Source organism: Mixophyes fleayi, chromosome 1 (assembly GCF_038048845.1).
Source record: "Mixophyes fleayi isolate aMixFle1 chromosome 1, aMixFle1.hap1, whole genome shotgun sequence".
Taxonomy (NCBI): domain Eukaryota; kingdom Metazoa; phylum Chordata; class Amphibia; order Anura; family Limnodynastidae; genus Mixophyes; species Mixophyes fleayi.
The window spans coordinates 431,963,893-431,984,589 of record NC_134402.1 but is presented as its reverse complement, the minus strand read 5'-3'; the positions used below and the strand labels follow the sequence as shown (position 1 = coordinate 431,984,589).

Below are 20,697 nucleotides of genomic sequence, written 5' to 3'. Positions count from 1 at the left end.
AAAACTTCATATTCGTCCAAGTGAATGGATCATGGGAGTGAAAACAGTCACCTGCTTGGGGAGAGCTCTATGCTGCGAGAGTCCAGTTAGGGGACAGTAACACAGGCGATCAGGATCTCCAATGAAGTTATTTAGTTGGATCCAGTTCCGGGGGTAGAAGTTGTTTTATTTAGGCTTAAGGAAAATCGGATGGTGAACAATTTCCTGAGCTCTGTCTCAGAAGCAGAAAAACCATGCGTCTAACCAGAACGGCAGCCAAGCCGTGCCCCCAACAGCTTCCCTTTCTATGTCCCCTGGAGAGTATAACAGCTGCATCCACTGTCGTCACCCACCCTCCCCTCGCACCTCTGTTTGCCAGTTTGCAGTTGTTCAACAATTTCAAGATCAATCAAGGTAGCAAACGATTCAATCAGCTTTTAGCAGTGTAAACATGGCCCTGCCCTTCCATAGGCAGCAGCAACCACCAAACCCAGTCCCTTTGTGAAACAGTTCACTGATGCAACCATGTTTTATACCAGCAGGGTGTTGAAGGACTAGAAGGATATAGATAATAAACATGGAGACTGGGTCAATGCCTATTTGAACAGATCTGCAGGAGCATAATACAACACGCCCCAAGTTGGAGAAAGCCACTGCGTCTGCACCTCCTACCTCCAAAGCTGTTATGAGCATCCTGCGAACGGGTGTAAGATTACACAGTAAAGTGTTCTGTAAACAGGGCTGCAAATTACATCAACCAACCAACTGATATTAACTTTACAAGCCATGTTTTAATTAACTCATGTTGCACTTACTTTAGATAACACCCTTTAGCCAAATAGAATATACTGTCTGACCCAAGAAAACAAAAAAAACAACAACCTGCCACTACTCTACCTGGGTCTATTTATTGATGGACGTAAAGCCCTATCTTTGGTGAAAATGTGTTCCTTTACAAATGTCTTTGGCAAGATACTTTATAGAAACTGGTGGCATTTCCCTTTGTCCACAATCAATGAGACATGTTCATGGACCACAATTTGAAGCAGTAAGACTTCTACCAGCACCCTCTCTCTCTGCTCCTGCCCGAGTACAGGAAAATGTTACCCTATTATAGCAAAGAAATTATGTACAGAGTCTGTCTCCATCCCACGTAGGTGTCAAGTGCTTTTCAGGCATTACTGGTGAGCCAAATGGAGGAATAATACAACATGCAGCGTGGTCACAAATATCTAAATATAAATACAAATCTATGGCATATTGTATGAAGTACTATTAATATTACAACTTTTTTCTGATAATTTGCACATAGCAAAATGTTGCTTTTTTTAAATTTTCTTTTAAAGGGGGGTGCCCATATAAACACCGGCATCTCCCTTTTCTTAAGATAACCGATGAAAACCCAGACTAACAAAGAAATACAACAGTCATTTAATTTGCAGCTTTCTTTCAATGTTCCTGCTCAGACGTAATTTCCTTAAGTTTCATGGTACAAACATCAGGTTGTATTTAAAAAAAAACAAAACAAAGCAAAAAAAATAAAAAAATAATCTACATATGTTCACACAGTTTTGTAAAAATTATTTATAGTACTGGAAAATCACCCAAAACAATCAATAGAAGCTTAAACAATACAGAGGTGTGCATTGATTGGAGACAATTTTAGGCACATTTTTATCATACAGAAGACTTAGGGCTAGATTTACTAAGCTGCAGGTTTGAAAAAGTGGGGATGTTGCCTATAGCAACCAATCAGATTCTAGCTTTCATTTATTTAGTACCTTCTATAAAATGATAGCTAGAATCTGATTGGTTGCTATAGGCAACATCCCCACTTTTTCAAACCCGCAGCTTAGTAAATCTAGCCCTTAGAATGTGTTTGTTGTCTACCAGTTGGAGGACGCTGATGTTTCACACGATGACCAGCAGCTCCAGCTTCTCTGCCATTCCTGGTAAATCTTCATTGTATGCAGATGGAACTTTACATTATAATTCATATATTCATATTTGCAATATGAAACCAGGTTTATTTCAGGTACACACAAACAATTGTGTCATATTAGTAATATCAATTGGTGCTACTCATGATTGGACAGAAAAGTGAGGCATACATTGACCATTGCCAAACAGCGCAATAGTCAGGTCTGTTCCAAGTGTTTATTGGACTACCACGTTTCTCAGAGCATGGTGGCTAACAGAGAGCTGGTCAACGTCTACCTCAAGAGAACATTAACCTTTCTAATTTTGCTTGTAACGATTTGAAATTCCCAATGGGCGACTGTATGGCAGGTGTTGGGTCCATTGACTGTAGCTCGACTAGATAGCAAGAGATAGCGTCCAGGCAGAGTGTAGTAAATCGCCGCCTGAAGAGGAGAGGAAAAACTTGTTAGGTTCAAAACTATGATGAAATGTTTTCAAACTACAGATGAAACAGCAGTAAATGGCTTTCAATCTGGTTGAGTTTTACCAATAGCTCACAAAACAGTTTTAGACTAAAAGATACAATTGCTCAATCTGCCCACACATTGACATAGCCCCATTTACGTTAAACTTGCCTACACACGGACAATGGTTGGGAGAGCTGAAATGGTCTGTGCTGCTAACATTGGAATACTCTGAGTGAATGCAGTAGGTGCTCTGACGCTAGTCAAATGCACCTTAAAAACAAACATAAAAAATACACACAGGCTTATGAGAAGAGATACATAAAGTACTGCAAGTGTCTCCAACTTATCATAAGACAGCAAGATAACACTTTAATAAGAAATAAAATACCTTCCACAATACTGAGAACAATCAGTGTAAGGTCATTGACCCCCCTCACCTTTCATAGCTTGGGACTTTGCTGGGGTCCTGCACATACCCAGACAGCAGTATGTGAATGCATTCCAGCAGATGTAAAGGTTTCTTCACTCTACTCCAGTATGGATCCTGCAAGATTGTGCAGCGTTACAAGACGAAAAGTCACCAGGAAAAAATAATAAGTAGATCAAACTTTATCACACAAATCTGCCATCTTTAATGAGTTGTGCTAGTTAGAAAAACCCTCTCCCAGGTCTCCTTTGGACAGGATACAGTGTCCTGTAGATTGGGTAAAGGGGACATTTTTTAGTGCTATTGCGCTTAACCTATCATATTTGTTCAAGCAGCTAGGATGGGAAGGGTGCAGTAAACACACCACGTGAATGGATTTATTCACCTATCCTGTCCATTTAGGAGCCAAGCTCACCATTTACAGAAGGAACTGGCTGTCAGTGAGCAGCTGCAATGAAGTAGCACTGAGGACAGCACACTCAAGGGGGGTGGGGCGAGAGGTGTCCAACTAGTAAGGGGTGTTCATAAGTATATAGACCTTTACGACAGGTCCACTTTGGAGAGAGATATGTAAACTATGACCTACGAGATATTTACTGCCCTATTGGTGCCTGACTAAGCTAGAAAAGATTTCTATAGACTGTTTGTAACACCTGATTACCCATTACTTTTCATTTAAAACGTATTTCCTATAAACAGGGTAGTATAGTGCTTCCTTTTGATATCACCAGGGTATAGTCACTGAAAAAAAAAAATACCATTAAAATGTATTTTATACTTCCTCTTTATAACATCAGGTGTGTCCTGTGTTCTAAGTGGACAGTATAAAGAGTGAGCAATGTATTACCCCCTTCTGCTTACAGTGCTATAGTCAGATCTGTGGTACATTCATTAAAACAGTGGTACGCAGTCTGCGGCCAAGTGAGTTTAAACCAGCTGGAAAGTCACAGGTTGCCTACTCTAATTACATGATCAATAAAAAGATGTAAGTTCAGTTCTATGCCTCCCTCACAATGATGCCCCGTTCCCAAGCATGTAATATAAAGGCTGTAGACACTGCATGATTGGCTGCTGCAAATTACTATTCCAGTTTTAGCTGTTGATGAAAAGAAGAAATGCTAAAATAAGGAAACTGAGACTAAACTATTAGCTTAAACTAATGGTCGGAAAGGAGTCTTGAAATATTTAGCACCAAACATTTTACTTTTTATACTGCACATATGAAATCCTTACCCTTGCTTTAAATAGGTGGTCATATACTTCAAGTAACTTGGTAACTGGCACATCAATCTCCTGCATAGTTTGCGTTACAAATCCTATATCCCAGTTTAAGGTGCAGACTTGTTGTTCCAGGTATTGTACCAGGAACTCTAAAATCACAAAAATAAATAAATAAAATAAGTATAAAGCAATAACAATGACAGTCTGGTTTTAGATGTTCCTTTGCGATTTCTTTTTTTAATCTGCCCCTAAGCAGTTACTTTATTTTGCGCTCTCTGTTTTTGCTATATGCAGCAGTACACTATTTCAGTATCACACATAACTCGCACACATTCTGGAAGACAGGATTTGTTCGCACCTGTGGTATATATTAAACGGGGCACAAGTAGAATATTGGGTAAACATTAGTACTGTTTGAAAATTTGTATGTAAAGGACAGTCAGTGTATACTATAAATGAAGTTCCTGGGCCTATAACAATGTCACAACTTATAAAGCACACACCTGGTATTAAGGTGTTCCTACAATACAGCGCTGTCATGACCATAATAAAAACATGGCCCCATAAATTAAAATAAAACATAATACAAGTTCATGGAAAGTGAGCACTGAAAAAAAGGCAGCCAATGGGGTATAGAGGGGGAGGAGCTTCAGTTTTGCCAGTAAATGTGAAAGTGTCTAAGCCCTAATCATTGCAATCAGTAACCCCAGTGTTCTATTGCCCTCCAACAGGATGAAAATCACGTTGAGATGGTAAGAATTTTTTTTTTTCTTTTCAACAAAACACTGCGTCATAAAACAAGAAAATTGATCTTCTCATGAAAGGGTTGAAACACCTCCAAGTCTTGAAGTGCTTAATAAGTTTTTTTTTCAATTCTTCTATACATCAGACGAGAAACGTTTTCTATAAATATAATTTTTTTTTTATTTTTTTTTAAGAGAAATACATTAACCCAGAATTTCTTTGGACTCCCTCATATAATATGTCCTTTGTCAAATCTACTGCTAATGAGCAATTCCTTATAAAAACAAACTCTCAAGGGAAGGAATCTACGTAATAAGCAGAGATTGCTATAACAACTGATCTGATGCAGAAAATTTGAAGATTAGATATTACAAATAGCAGGATAAGCCACCAGCACACAATCAAGTGTCAGTACCAAGATGATGTAAATGACAAAAGTTCTGAAACATGCAACACAGCCCGTTTGTTGAACTATCATCTCCAAATAGGTATTTCTATTTCAAGTGTTACGATAGGTGCAATATTTCAGGGGTGAAGCCCCTTCTTCAGGTGCACCACAAGATAATGTAATTATATAGATCTACGATTGAAGTAGTTCATCATTTAGCCAAACCATTTCTTTTGACCATACTTGCAGGATTAGTTTTAGTGAACTTTTACAATTCATTTTACATAAAATTAGGTTGGGTACCCCTTCTCACGCACATGATGCAAAATTATGTTTGATTAACAGTAGCAACGTTGTGTCGTGAGTATTGCGCAATAAAGATGTTTTTTCCATTTATTTGTGATTAAAGTTTAAACAAAATGTTAAAATACAGATTCCTTACACCGGTGGGCCAATTGGGGGCACATCTGGCAGCATTGTGTTACTGTGTTGGTTCTTCTCTGCATGAACCAGAATGCTGGTATGCCTGAGGGTTCCTTATCTCTGGAGGTTAAGTGGATGGGTCACAGAATATAACAGACGCACTTTAGCCAAAAATTAATAACTCTGAGCAGGGGCACTGCCCCCGATGGAGGCTACCAACCCTCTGGAGCCAATTTCAGCTTGGAGAGGTGCTAGACCCCAGAGCTGGGATCCTGGAAGTTAGTATGGCCAGGGTATTTAAAGATAATCTCTCAGAATTAGTGGAACAGGGCGAGGGGAAAACTTGGATCTCACTGGTCAGAAAAATGAAAGAGAAAACAGTGCAGGGAGTGAGCCCAGAGCGGCTCCCCCCATAACACCTAAGCGAGATGCAGTTTACTGCTCCCCTCACAGAAGACGGGGACATCAGCTATTAAATTACAGCAAATGGCTCCTCCCACTTCATCCTCATACAGGCCTTGGGTCCTCAGCAGCTAAGTACCCCACTGGGGAATAACTATTTAGTTAATGAGATTACTTGTTGTAATAGAGAGAAAGCTGTCTCATTATATATATATATATATATCCCTACAGTTCAGAGTTTTATTATTAGTGGCGCTATATAAATTGATGATGACGATTATAGAATTCTCTAAAGTTAATGCAGACAGTGTTTTATATCAGTGTAAAGTTATATTATTCTGAGACATTCATTTTATTATCCAGAGATTAATTTACATCCTGTTTTGAGGTACTAGCCAGGGTCAAAACAAAAGTGATTATACTATTATCTCTGTGGTGTGATTGGTTATGGCCTGTCTGTTTTCCTTTTAATTGACACAAAATTTTTACTTGACAGATACAAGTACTATTACACATATATAGTGGTTAGAATCTGAGGAGGAGCATGTCATGTTCATATAGGACTGCTCCCCCTACACACATTGGTATGATCCATTGGAGCCAGTGCAGGAGAAGTGACAGGTGAGGAAACTCCTGAGCAGTTTTACCTCAGACAAAAAAACAACAAAAAAAAAACCCCAAACAAACTCTGCCCTAGACCTGGTTCTGGAGGGATGAGACCTTACATGAGTTATGCCGTACACAGATATGTACAAATAGTTATCTGTAGAATATTTACATACTTTAACCAATTTGTAACTGACTATGGATATAGAGGTTACCTATTTCTGTTGCATCATAAATATTGCAAAACATGTTTGACAAAGGTAAAACAAACAAGGTGAAATATTTTAGCTCTGCAAAATGTAAAACCAAACTACCCAGTGGATGGTAGGATGCAGGGTCAGTTTGTGTGGACTGTGATGCAGATGACTAGGGCGGGTGCACACCCTCAGGTGGGGGACCCAGCATTGGGACAGTAGGTAGTGGCGCTATTTCAGTTGCTCGCCCATCCTGCAGAGATACCCCGCAGTGGACGCGATTATCACTCCGGTTTAAAATGTATCTGTACAGCCTTCAAAGACTGCTGCCTTACAACATCTTCAAAGGTTGCAGGGGAAGGTTCTTCTGTCTTTCCAGCTCCTCTTCATTCCCAGGGTCAAATCCAGGTGAAAGTTTCTTGGTCTACTTCATTGGTACAGAACCTTGAAAAATTAAATACATTCCTTGAGTCCACGAGAATTCGGACTTAACATAAAAGGCATAGGTCTGCTCATCCTCTCTTAGTGGTGTCCGATTCAGAGGCCCAGTGGGAAAGAGGCAGAAGAGGTGTGTAGTCTGCTTCACTCCTTCTGAAGAGCTGATGTATCTCACTGAGTCAGCATTGTAATAGCCATACAGAAAACTGATTGTACCGCATAGGATTCCTAGTCTCTTTTCACTTCAGCTGGATGAGATGGCCCAATGGGAACAGGTACCATAAGGTGTACACACCTGTAACACACTAGGCATGTCTTACCACTCTTCCTGTACCTGGCTCGACTACTTGTAAAAATAGCACTGATCGTAAAATAAAAAGTTCTTTGAAGAACATGCTTTTTTACACTTCAGTGGATAGAGAGATAGAGACCTGGGCAGATCAGCTTGTTGATGGTCTACAGGAGTCTGATATGCTTCCTCTGGCATTACATCGTATAAAAGCCTCAGGATATCTATTTGAGGCAGCTCGGAATGAAGCCTTCTTCCGATCACTGCATCTGTAGTTACGGATCAAAGAATTTAGTGGTTGTGTTTAAATCCAAAAAGTCCTTGGGATCTCTTCCTTATGCCATCGCTGTTCTTTTAGGTACAAAGCTATACGACATTATAAGTCAGGCAACAGGTGGAAAAAGTTTCATCCTCCCTGTTAATATCCAGAAGCCACGAGTACCTTGTTTTGGTTTCTTACGTCTACTCTCTCAGGGTGGCTCTTTAAACCGTGGGCAGTTGTACAAAGGTAATTCTATGTTGTCCAGGGACCAGTTACAGAGGGGCAGGCTGTCCTTTTCCAACAGGTGTCCAGGGCCTAAAAACCCTGAAAAGGCTGCAACCTGACAGAATTCTTCTTCAACTTGCGGCCGTTGTTGGTTGATGCCTCTTGTTGTTCCTGAACCAATGGGCAGTTTCCACTCAGGATCAGTGGATTACGGAAATCATGCAACGTGGCTACATGACAGACCTCCAAAGTCTGCCACCTCACCGTTTCTTATCCATCACTCTGCGAGACAAAGTAAAGAGATTAGCTATGAGATAATTGAGGACTTCGCTTCTTACTGCGGGAGTTATCCATCAGGTCCCGAAGGGACAAAGGGGCAGAATTTTCTATTCAAACCTCTTCCTTGTTCACAAGCCAGATGGCTCATTTCGTCCCATCGCAGATTGCAGTGGGGGACTCCCACTTTCAATTCCGTTAGGCCTTGCCAATGCTCCTTAAGTGCCTTGAAGAGACCATAAGTCTTTACAAATATCATGGCGGTCAAAGCAACACGGCTGTGTACCCTGGGAGTCTGCATCATCCCATACCTGGATGATTTGCTAGTAAAGAAAAAACAGAAAAAACAAGTGCTGGAACCAAAAAAATTTAAAAAATCCCAATTGGTCCCGTCAGAGGATGTTTTTAATTGGCCTTATACAGTACACCAGACTGTAGAATGTGTTTCTACCAATCTACCAATCAACAAGGTGTATTTTCTTCAGGTCTACATCCTACTATGTATGAAACTAATAAGTGAGATGGTCTCCACATTCGAAACGTTTCCGTACAGTTCCACTCTCGCATAGTTCAGTGGGATCTCTTGTTCAACTAGTCGGGATCCCACCTTCAGCTGGCCTCTCAGACGCACCAATTGTCTCCCAAGATGCGCCTTTCCCTTGGTTGGAGTCAGGTCACTTGACATTGGGTAGGTCCTTTTTCCTGTGGTCCTGGATAATAGTCACAGGAGTGTTGGAGCCGGATGAAGGAGACTCCCCAGTTATTGTTCTGGGTGGAAATGTATGTTCCAGCAAATTCTGTGATATTCATCCTGGGTGTAGAAAATTAGGAGGCTGACTACCTAAGCAGACATACCGTGTTGCTGGGAGAGTGGTCTCTACTCAAGGAGATGTTTTGATGGTTGGTCCAGGCGTGGGAACCTTCGGGTTGTGGCCCTCACGGCATCTCGTGGAAACCACTGGGTGCCCAGGTTCTTCTCCAGGACCAGAGACCCCTTGGCATGCACGGTGGATGTCATGAACATAACATCAGACACTGCGGAACTCCAGTGATCCCGATTGCACTCGATTGGTCATGTCGAACCTATTATGCGGACGTACTGCGCATGACAGTCGGTAAAGGGTAGATAAAAATGCAAAAGTCTTTGTTGCACACATTTGCAAATGTATGTTTAAGCCATCCTGCCACGCCAAGGCGCTTTTGCATATAGGATGGTCCTACTCTAAACAATGAGAGTCCCTATATTTGGGCCATACATATGTGTTTTTAAATTGAGAGCTAACTTACCAAAGAGGTACCCCAGAAGCCTCCAAATAGCAATCCAATGTCAGCACTCCCCCTCAGCTACTGACACCAACATGCCTCTCAGACAAATACAAAAGTGGAAGCTGCTCAAATCAATTTATAGGCCATAACAGGTGCTTTTGTATTTGTCTGAGAGGCATGTTGGTGTCAGTAGCTGAGGGGGAGTGCTGACATTGGATTGCTATTTGGAGGCTTCTGGGGTACCTCTTTGGTAAGTTAGCTCTCAATTTAAAAACACATATGTATGGCCCAAATATAGGGACTCTCATTGTTTAGAGTAGGACCATCCTATATGCAAAAGCGCCTTGGCGTGGCAGGATGGCTTAAACATACATTTGCAAATGTGTGCAACAAAGACTTTTGCATTTTTATCTACAGTAGAAATGGCAGATCTGTTGCTGGCTATAGCAGTGTGCTGGGGGAAAAAATGTTGTGTGTATGTTCCTTGCAGGATAACCCCACCCTTTCAGCACCTGTTATGGCCTATAAATTGATTTGAGCAGCTTCCACTTTTGTATTAGTCGGTAAAGGGTGACGACTTCTACATTGAGATAATCTACTGCTTCAGGGGCCATTTCAACACCCTTACCCCAAGGTTGGTGATGCCATGTTAAAGGCAAATAAACCGGTCTCTGCCCTAAATTATCAGTATGGCGGACCTACGTCAGTTCGCGCGAATGCAAGACTTGTCATACGGCAGCCTTTCGACTCTCCATGTTCTTTGCAGGATGGTATGGAGGTGGACTTTCGCCTCAGATCCTTGAAGGTGCAGGTATTAGCCCTTTTGATATATTTTGAGAAAAGGCTAACAGGTATACCAGAGATGCAGACTTTCCTCCAAGGGGTTCTACACATCCAACCTCCTTATTTACCACCTAAGGCACCTTGGGACTTGAATTTGGTACTTAGGGATCTTAAATCATTTCTCTTTGAACTGATGGAGTTGACTGAACTCGAGTTCCAAATTTGGAAGGCGATTTTTCTGCTAACCATCGCTGCTGCGATGAGCATTTCAGAACTTTGGTCTCGCTCTTGTCGTTCAGCTTATCTGGTATTTCATACTGACAGGGCTGTATTGTGCAAGATACCTTCCTTACAACCAAAAGTGGTCTGATTTTCATCTTAATCAAGAGATTCTGTTGCCAGTCTTCTAGGAGGTGACTGCCAGTTCGGATCAGGGATGCTTAAATTCATTGGATGTGGTCCATGCTCTAAGAATGTTTGTGTACAGGACGTCCACTATGCGGAGGTTGGATTCCCTTTTCTTGTATGATCCTCATAAGAGGGGCTGGCTAAAAAAACAAACTGCTGCTAGGTGGATAATGTTCCCAGTCAGAAAGGCTTATATTACTTCTGTTCGGCCTTTGCTTGATCGTGTCGCTGTGCATTTCCTCAGTCTGTGGAGGACCTCTTGGGCTGCGCGCAACGGTGCATTGACAGATCAGCTCTGCCTGGCGTCAACCAGGTTCTCTGTCCACAATTTACCTGGTTTTGCCGTTTGCATGTTTTTGTGTCTCCTGACCCAAGTTTTGGCTGCAAAGTTTTGCAGGCTGGATTGACAGAGCTTTCCCTCCCACAAGGGGCTACTTTAGAACGTCCCTATGGTAGCAGTGTTCCCCAGATTGGATGAAAGAGAAAAGGATTTTTGTATTTACGTTAAATCCTTTTCTCTTATTCCATCTAAGGGACACTTCGTTCCTGCCCTTTGCTCTTCAGTTGGTTTTGTTGGTTGCATGCTATTCTGTTTCCCTTCCTTGGGGCTTTTCAATTACACTGAGGAACTACAGGGTTTGCAGAGGGGAGGAGCATCTGTCAAAAGTTAAACAGTTTAACTATTTAAGTGTCAACTCCATGCGCCCTCATACAACCCCATGGTAGCAATGTCCCCCAGATGGAATCAGAGAAAACGATTTAACGCAAGTACAAAAATCCTCTTATCTACACATCAGGTAACAGATGAAATGTAGAGTCCATTAAGATGATTTGCAACACATTAAATACAATATCATCACGTTTGTTTGTGAAGCCAAGCGCACACTCCCTGACAATCAAAGAGAAGGTACAAATCTTTGTTCGTAGATACAACTTAGAGTAATTGTCAGATTTGAGTTTACCAGTTGCTGATCCTTCAACCACTGCATCCAACTTGTCATGCTACAGACAGGAGATCTGATGGTGATCAGCAAGGGTATGCGAGTGCTGGGGTCCTGCTAAATACAGTTTTCAAGGGAGTGAACCCAACCAAAATATTATTCTAGTGAAGGGAGGAGATTGCATAAAACAGTTTAACTGAAAAACCTGGTTAAAAACACTTTCAAGCAAAGAGATCCTGATGGGTGAATGCTACATCCATCCCAATGTGAGATAATTATCCGAAACACATTTGTATCTATTCTCTAATAAACACTCCCTTACCTAGAGGAAAGTAGCGAGGTGTGCTGGCGTAGATCCTGCCGAGTGAGGTCATCTTTAGGTTTAATGCTTGCATGCGATCCGCAGCATTCATTGCAATGCTGTCATTTAATTCTGAAAAGACAAAATGTAAACATTACATTCTCTCAGACCAAACTACACAACAAATCCACCAATCTGAATGGCTACTTTCCCTGTTTTTCATTACATTTTATCAGACTACAAGTATAGCTTTATATTTTGGGCGGACATGGATATTAATAAAAAGGAATCTCAGCTGAAAACGTCCAGACTATTCATTCCTCATTTATATATAGAATAGTGCTTTTATACGAAACGTCTTTCGATTCTAGAAATATTCTATTAAACGTGGAGTCACATACAATTAATTTGCTTAGTTTGTGCGCAACATTTGAATCCAAAACACTTCTGGTTCACTACTTTTCTGGAGTGAGAGCTCACAGTGTACATTGGGAACAACAGCTGAAGTGCCAGCAACACTAAATAAATTATATTTAACAATTAAACAAAAATAAAAAATATACCTCTTTCTATAATTTCTTGCCACAAATTCTGCACCAAGATGGGATCTGAATGGCCGGCACAGTGAACGATTGCAAGCTTGCACTCTGAAAGCTTGAATGGATCTGCAAACTCTCCATACAACTATAAAAAAAAAAATATATTACACAGAATAAAGTATGTGTATTGTCTTTGGAATACATGTTTATACGGATTTTAGGTTTTTTTTTTAACTTCAAAGATTGCATTAGGAGGGAAACAAGTGTCACTTGATATTTTAAGCATAGAGGAAAGCATGGAGAGGGTATAATTAGATAAAAATTACGAAATAAGACTGGCAAACTACTGTTAGGGCTTTATGAACTAAACCCATACATATTACTGCAATGACCAGTAGCAGAGGATTTTGTAATCACCGTAAAATCCTTTAAATCATTTGCTACTATGCCCCTCAAATCAGAACCAAACAATCAGATAAAGGGAAGGGAGTGCAGTGTCCCCTCCTAATGAACCCAGGGATATGGATATAACAGTGCGTTAAAAAAAATCCTCTTTGCTCTTTCCTGCCATTGGGGGACACAGCGAAAATGGGGACATTCCAAAGCTGCCCCTAAGGGTGTGCGTAAGATCTTGTGCCCAAAGCTTGCATCCTGGGTTGCAAAACCCTGCAACTTTTAGAACTTGGAAAAGGTGTGGACAGACGACCATGTAATGACCTGGCACAACTATTTATCCAAAGCACCAAGACGTGCCACCCAGGAAGCAGCAATTGACCTGGTTGAATGAGACTTCAATCCAACTGGCACAAGTCCAAGTCTAGTGGCCTCAACGTAAACCAAATGAATAGTGGATGTTTTCCAGCGAGCAATAGATTGCCTGCCAACGCTTGTGTGCATCATACAGAATGAAAAGGTTATTAGTCTTACGAACTGAAGCAGTACAGTCCACACCACATCCAAAGGTTGCAAAGAAGCATCAGAATCTGGAGATATAGGACTAAACGCCTCCTGGTTCAAGTTGAATTGAGTGAGTGTCTTTGGCAGAGCGAAAAAAAAAAAAAAAAAAAAAAAAGGCTTTGTGAGAAACATCGCCTTGTCAAAAAGCAAACAAAAAGGGGGGTTACAGCACAGCACCCCCTTATACACACAACGACCCGAAGAAATGGGGAGTAAAAACACAACCTTCCAGGTGACATAGCAGAGATCAAGGGCTCTCTAGTAAGCACCCTGAGCTCTAATTGAAATCCCTCGATTCTACAGGATGTACAAAGGAGGGTCGAGCATGTAGAACCTGCTGCAAGAACTTTTGCACATTGCTACCTTGCACTGAAAGAAAAATGATAGCGCCGAAACCTGCATTATTAAGATGAGATATAGCGGACTTCTTTGCTTCTTTAACACCCTCAGGGGCATGAGAATCATTGGGAACATGTACACCAGACAAAACTTTCATGGGATCGTCATGGTATCCATAAAACTTGCCCTGGGGTCTCTGGACTTTGCACAAAACTGAAGAACTGGTGTTGGCATCTGAACTTCACATCAGCTATTTATATAGCAACACTAATTCTGCAGCACTGTACAGAGAACTCACTCATCACCCAAGCAAACACTGAGAGAACATACAAACTCCTCACAGATAAGGCCATGATTGGGAATTAAACTCATGACCCCAGTGCTGTGAGGCAGTAGTGCTAACCACTAAGTCACTCTCTCTGGCAAACCCGAGCGCTGAAATAGTTGAGCAAAACATCTGTGTAAAGGGACCATTCTCCTGGACTGATTCTGTTTCAGCTGAAGCAATCAGCCTCCCAGTTCTCCACCCTGGGGATGAATGTAGCCGATATCACTGGAACATTGCATTCCACCCAGGAGATGATACACTGCCATGGCCATAAGGAAGACGGCAAGTGTGTTTCCCCCTGAAGGTTCAGGTGAGCTCTCGCTGTTGCATTGGCCAATTGGACCCTCAAGGGCCTTCTAGTTAGGACTCCCTGTAAATCGCTCTTCGCTCCAGGACACTGATGGGCAATAGAGACTCCTGGGGAGACCAGAATCAACTTGAACCGAAGAGAACCTACGACAGCTCTCCACCCGGACAGACTGGCGTTTGTGGTGAGGAAGTACTGACATTTTCTTAAATTGGTTCTTATCAATCACCACTTGAGTGACAGATATGTAGCTATGGACAGAGTGATGATCTGCCTGTCCAGCTGAAGGTTGGACCTGTACCATTTCATGTGAAGTTACCGGTGGTGCGGTCTAGAATGACACAGTGCAAAAGACACCGTCTTGAACAGAGACCTCAGCATTTTCATGCACCTAAGAGACACTTCCCATCTGGACAGTAAAAACTTGATCTTGTTCAGAATGGAAAGGACTAAACCAAAAGGGTAAAGCCTGAAACTGATAGTGTGCCTCAAGCACTAGTAACTGAAGTAGACACTAGTGCCCACCTATATGGGAATGTGGAGGTAGGCATCTTGTAGGTCTAGGAAAGCAAGAAACTCCCCTTTTTCCATGCCTGCAATCACAGATCGTAACGACGGAATCCAAGAACTCAAACCTGTTTGTTGAGGGTCTTGTGAATCGAAATCAGGCGAAACGATCCGCCCAGTTTTGGGACCAGAAAGAGATTGGAGTAAAACCCAAAACCTCTTTTTTTGAGGTGGAACCGGAGCCACCACCCCAGAAGCTTCCAGATAGCTTTTGTGAGTGAGAGTCTTCTGAACCTGGGGATGGCAGCCCTGTGATGAAGAATATGCGGAGAAGGAATCTGACACACTATTACATAGTTCCTTGTCACAACCCCCAAACACAGGCATTTGTGGTTGAAGCCAACCACTGATCCTAAAACTACAGAAACAGGGCACCGACCACAGTAAAGTGGTGAATCGTCCCGTCATGCAGAGAGCTTTTCCATCAGCTTGGGAGCAGTATTGCTGGCGGTCCCACTGCCTCTGTGGAATCCTCCCCTAGATGGGGAAGACTGTTGTCTGACGGAAGCTGCTCTCGTCCATCTGAAGGAACGAAAAAAACCCAAACTAAACCTTGGTGGTTTTGGTTTAGTAGTGCCGATGGACAGAAAGGGGCTCTTACCTCCTGTAGCTACATTAATGATCTACTCCAGGCTCTGAACCAAAAGAGTGATACAGACAAACAGTAAGGAGTCCAGCATTCGTTTAGATTGACTCTTGTATTCACAAGGATCTTAACCACAAGGAAGACATGGCCGTTATTATGGCCTTTCTTGTCGTTACGGATCCTGGTCGGAGGATGAAAAGAAAAGCAAGACAACTGAAATGAGCGTCTCTGGGATAGCAGTTGTGGTTCTAACTCAGAAGTTATTTGGTTGTTGCAACTTTGAGCTTCATGTTATTGGCCAGTCTCCGCTCGCGCTTTTATTGTATTTATAGCATACAGTTTCACACAAATTCACAGGTTTTTTTTTTCTATTTGAAACCCCCCAAAAAGTTTCAATCATTCTTAAATTTTCATATGTCAATAGGGTTCTTAATTATGAAATTACCATTATGCTGCATGACTAAGATTTGCTTCTTATTACTTAATAATTGGATTTTGATCAGGTATGACAAGGGCACGAGGGTTGGTCAATTTGGCAAAATTGCCAGATCGAATATGCACAGTGTTCCAGCATGTCTGCAGCCAAGAGAAGTGAATAACTAAAAAGTATCTGAACACAAGATTAATGTAACAATTTTAGTGAAAAGCAATCATTTAAAAGTAAAAAAAGACAGGCAGAAACAGACTGATACAGTCCTCAAAATCTAACAAAGGTTTAATAATGTACTAAATTGATATTTAGTGGCTAGTTGAGATAGGAATGAGAGAAAACACTGAACAGGTTCAATTATAAAGTAAAAAAATTATGGCACAATAAAAAAATCGCATCTTTTAAGAGTTTATAAACTAAATGATTGAACATATCTTTTTAATCTTATTGGGTAACATTTTCTATTGTTTAATACGTAGTTGCAAATATAATTTTCTTTAACACTCCTCTACTTTTTACATTTGTGTCAACCTTTGTAGATTTGGTGAAAATTAGAAGACATTTTAAACAAACTTATTTTACTTTTTTCCACTGCTGCCGTATTGGTTCTGACACATGCAGAGATGTACTCCCCTTTTTATGACAAAGCACAAACTAGAACTAATCCAGAGTAATACTATACATGTGCATTACTGACAGAAAGCAAATTCTACCTTTGTGATGTCCATCAGTTGTGAATCCAGCTGTGCCACAGCATCCTGCACTGATGCATGATGTGAGTATCGTCTGATAAGTGTTTCCTGGATTTGTAGCTGTATCCTAGCAACCTGAGGACAAACAAATGGTAAGGTTCTCACACACTGTAATCCAAAACAGAGATTTTAACATCATTTATATATTTTACTAGATGTTTCAGGGTATTATTATATTTATGGACCCCTTGCGACTAGATAGACATTAGTCACCCTCTGTCTGTGGGATCTGGGTTTTACAAATTTGTCTTTGAGTTCCTCTTACAGTCAGTACTGATGTTACAGACTGTAAGAGGCGCAACATCTCACAGCTTGTCTGTGAGGCACAACAACAGAGCCAAAAGCACTTTCCACCCATGCCATAATTTCACATAAGCAATTGTGATCATCATCAATTTATATAGCGCCACTAATTCCGCAGCGCTGTACAGAGAGAACTCATTCACATCAGTCCCTGCCCCATTGGAGCTCAGTCTTAATTCCCTTACACACAGAGAGAGAGAGACTAGGGTCAATTTGATAGCAGCCAATTAGCCTACTAGTATGTTTTTGGAGTGTGGGAGGAAACCGGAGCACCCGGAGGAAACTCACGCAAACACGGGGAGAACATACAAACTCCACACAGATAAGGTCATGGTCGGGAATTGAACTCATGACCCCAGTGCTGTAAGGCAGAAGTGAGCCACCGTGCTCCAGAGAACACAAAATATGCAAGGCCAAAAAGCCCCACACCCTCCTCCTATGCAGAGCACTGGGAGAAATGCTGAGGAGCAGGGTCTTAACAGGGAGGAAGAATTTTTTTTTCTTTTATCCCCCCCCCCCCCTCGATGCCCTGCTTCCTTCACGTAAAGCAAAAACCACTGTATTAACCAGAAAATGTGTGTATTAGCTAGTTTAAAATCATCCAGGTCCCTACCTATATACTAAAGATGCAATTCAATATTTTTTTTTGTAGTGAAAGAGGGCTTATGCCCTAAGGACACAGTTAAAACGGGAAAGAAAGTCAGTTCTTTTTAACCAGTGAAGTTTCCAGCATGTGGCAGGATAATCTACACATGGTTTGTGTCCCCATTACTACATTGGAGAAGGAAATATTACCTCCATTTTCTCTTCCAGCTCATGTAAGAATTCCCCATCCGCAGCGAGTGTAGACATACCAGTGGAGCTTTTTGCACTTAATATGGCTCTAGAAATGTACTCAATCCTCCGTTTCAGAGATATTTCAGTGCTGGAACAAGATAGACATAAAATATAATTTACCAGGAAGATACCTCTCTGATGTTTTTTTTTTTATATAATACTTTGCATACAACTCCCCATAGTTCACAAGCAGAATGTCCTACCTGTGCATGTCAGCCAGCTTGGCAACAACTCTTGCAGCACTGCTGAAATTCCTGTTCTTCTCATAGTATCTCCACAACAGATCCATGTAGCGCACTTTGTTTTGTTCAAGCTTGGCTGTGCGAACCAAATGAGGCTCCAAAAACAGGGAGTTTAGCTGCAAAAGAATAATACATTAGTTACGCTGATTTCTAACACCACCCACGTCATTTAAATTATATGGGGGGGCAGACAGAGGAATACGTACTCAGCCGTTACGTGGAAAAAAAAAAAAGAACGTCATCCTTCTATGCCAAGCTATTTTGTAACACAAAGTATAAAAACAGTAAAGAAGCTATTGTACAATAAGTAGCTAACAATTAGAGACTGAGCAAGGAGAGGTCACTGTAGATTCTTCCTCACCTCCAGCAGCTTGTCTGTGAGATCAGCCTGTATGAGCCAGTTGAATAATGCTATGTTGAAGAGTTCATCCGTAGATCTCTGAGCCAGCCTCAGTATTTGTTCAAACTAGAAATAAACACAAAGTAACATCATGGGGCACAGATATCGTAAGTAATGGCAATTCTCAGACAAAATCGTCCTAAAACTTTATTAATATAGAAACGGAATATTAAGGGTCTTTGCAAAATAATACAAGATACATGACAAGCTTTTCAGAGCAATAATATAATTCTGTTTTTTTCCTACTGTAAAATCCTGGACTAAACTAAATAACCAAAGTTTTTTTTTTAATGCATCAATTAACTAATTTAGCACAGGTAACTTTAATTGAAAAGAAGCAGCAGAGGTATGAGTAGACTACCAGTGTACTGTGGAAAGGTGTTGGGTCCACAGATATGGAAACAAAGTTCAGTAATAACACAATAAATGAAACAAGCACCAGAGTCGGGGGGCAGGCAAGAGATAGACATAGTGCTAGTTACAGCGCAAGTATTGAAGCTGTAATGACATTTTCTCCTGCATCCACTGGGGTACATTGGGGTATTGTGTCAGGGATCAAGGCATGCAGGCACTTTAAGAATCTTAACATTTGTCCATAGACTTTGGTACACTTCTTCATGATGGTCCTGGACACCGAATGCCAGCCTTAGAGGTTGTGGATCTATATATTTTTAAACAGCCATTTTCAGGGTCCTGGACGAATCCAAGCTTGCAATCAATAGGCTGGAACTGCAGTGTTCCTCGCTCTGGTAAGTATGGACCTTTTGCTTAGATTAAATGCAACCCCTGGTAACTCTAGTTCAAATTCAAAAACACCAAGAAGGTTAAGAACATACACAACACCAAGATGCAGCAACCAAACCAAAACACAGGGTAAAGGTGGGAATGCAGTGACCCCCAAATGAACTCAGAGAAAAGGAATGAACAATAAGTACAAAAATCCCATTTTCTCAGTCGTTCTATCTGGGTGACACTGCTATAATGTGATGATCAACAGCCACCCCTAATGGGTCGTATGCTCAGCCAAACCTGAATGTGGAACTTTTCGTCCGAAATGCTCATTCTTGGATGCAAAAAACTGAAAACGATAAACGCTGTAGTGGCATGAATAGAGGCCCAGGTAGCAAAACTGTTCCACTGAAACCCCAATGCCGAAAGCACTCACCGGCCTAGTGGAGTGTGTGGGGTCAAACACAGGAGCCGTTCCTCCAGAAATGGAATAGGCCTGTAAAATTGTAGATCTAATCCATCTTCCAATAGTTGGATTAGAAGCCTCTTTTCTAGGCACTGTATAATTATTATTATTCATTTTTATTTATAAGGCGCCACAAGGTGTCCGTAGCGCCGTACAGGGACAAACAAATTACAATACAATGGGAGACAGCACAGTACAGTAAACAGTAACTCAATAAGCTCAATGCACAGCTAGAGAGGGCGGGGAAGGGGGGGGGAGGATCCGCAAACGACGGGGCCCAAGAAGGAGGGCGCGGAAGACAGGGAGACCCCCAGGGGGGAGGAGGGAGCGAGAGTGGACGTGGGGTGAAGGACCCTCGAGGAGTAGGTAAGTAGCTGGAGAGCAGAGTTAGAAGTGGTGGAAACAGGAGGAGAGATGGCCCTGCTCAGAGGAGCGTACAATCTAAGGCAGGGGTGGGCAAACCAGTCCTCAAGGGCCAACAACAGTTCATGTTTTTAGGATTTCTGTCTGTAGAAACAGCTGGGATAATTACTGACCCAGCCAAATAGATTAACTCAGCTGTGCATGATTAAAGAAATCCTAAAAACATGAACTGTTGATGGCCCTTGAGGACTGGTTTGCCCACCCCTGATCTAAGGGGAGGGGTGGACAGAGAGACGCAGGGGAGAGAGGGAGAGTAGGGGGACGGAGGCAGAAGATAAGGTAGGAAGTTAAGTGGGAGACAGAAAGGCTTTAAGAAAAAGGTGAGTTTTTAGGGCCCGTTTGAAACTGGACAGATTAGGGGAAGTTCTGATGGAGGGAGCTTGTTCCAGTGGAGGGGGGCAGCGCGGGTGAAGTCTTGGATGCGCGCATGGGAAGAGGTTATAAGGGGGGGGGGGAAGAGAGGCAACGGTCAGAGGCAGAACGGAGAGGGCGGGATGGAGCATGAATAGAGAGGAGGGTGGAGATGTAGGGC

General features: G+C 41.8%; 1 protein-coding gene across 1 annotated transcript in view; it reads right to left on the bottom strand.

The window, feature by feature from the left end:
* Nucleotides 1-1,778: 1,778 nt before the first annotated feature.
* Nucleotides 1,779-20,697, bottom strand: part of NUP155 (nucleoporin 155) — a 62,808-nt gene continuing 43,889 nt past the window's right edge. Inside the window, exons 27-35 of the mRNA XM_075184228.1 lie at nucleotides 18,509-18,613; nucleotides 18,109-18,263; nucleotides 17,864-17,993; nucleotides 16,727-16,840; nucleotides 12,524-12,644; nucleotides 11,982-12,092; nucleotides 4,027-4,163; nucleotides 2,804-2,910; nucleotides 1,779-2,342 (exon numbers count right to left, since the gene is read on the bottom strand). Of these exons, the coding sequence (XP_075040329.1) occupies nucleotides 2,198-2,342; nucleotides 2,804-2,910; nucleotides 4,027-4,163; nucleotides 11,982-12,092; nucleotides 12,524-12,644; nucleotides 16,727-16,840; nucleotides 17,864-17,993; nucleotides 18,109-18,263; nucleotides 18,509-18,613 (1,125 nt within the window). The 3' untranslated portion in view covers nucleotides 1,779-2,197. The remainder of the gene's footprint in view (nucleotides 2,343-2,803; nucleotides 2,911-4,026; nucleotides 4,164-11,981; nucleotides 12,093-12,523; nucleotides 12,645-16,726; nucleotides 16,841-17,863; nucleotides 17,994-18,108; nucleotides 18,264-18,508; nucleotides 18,614-20,697) is intronic.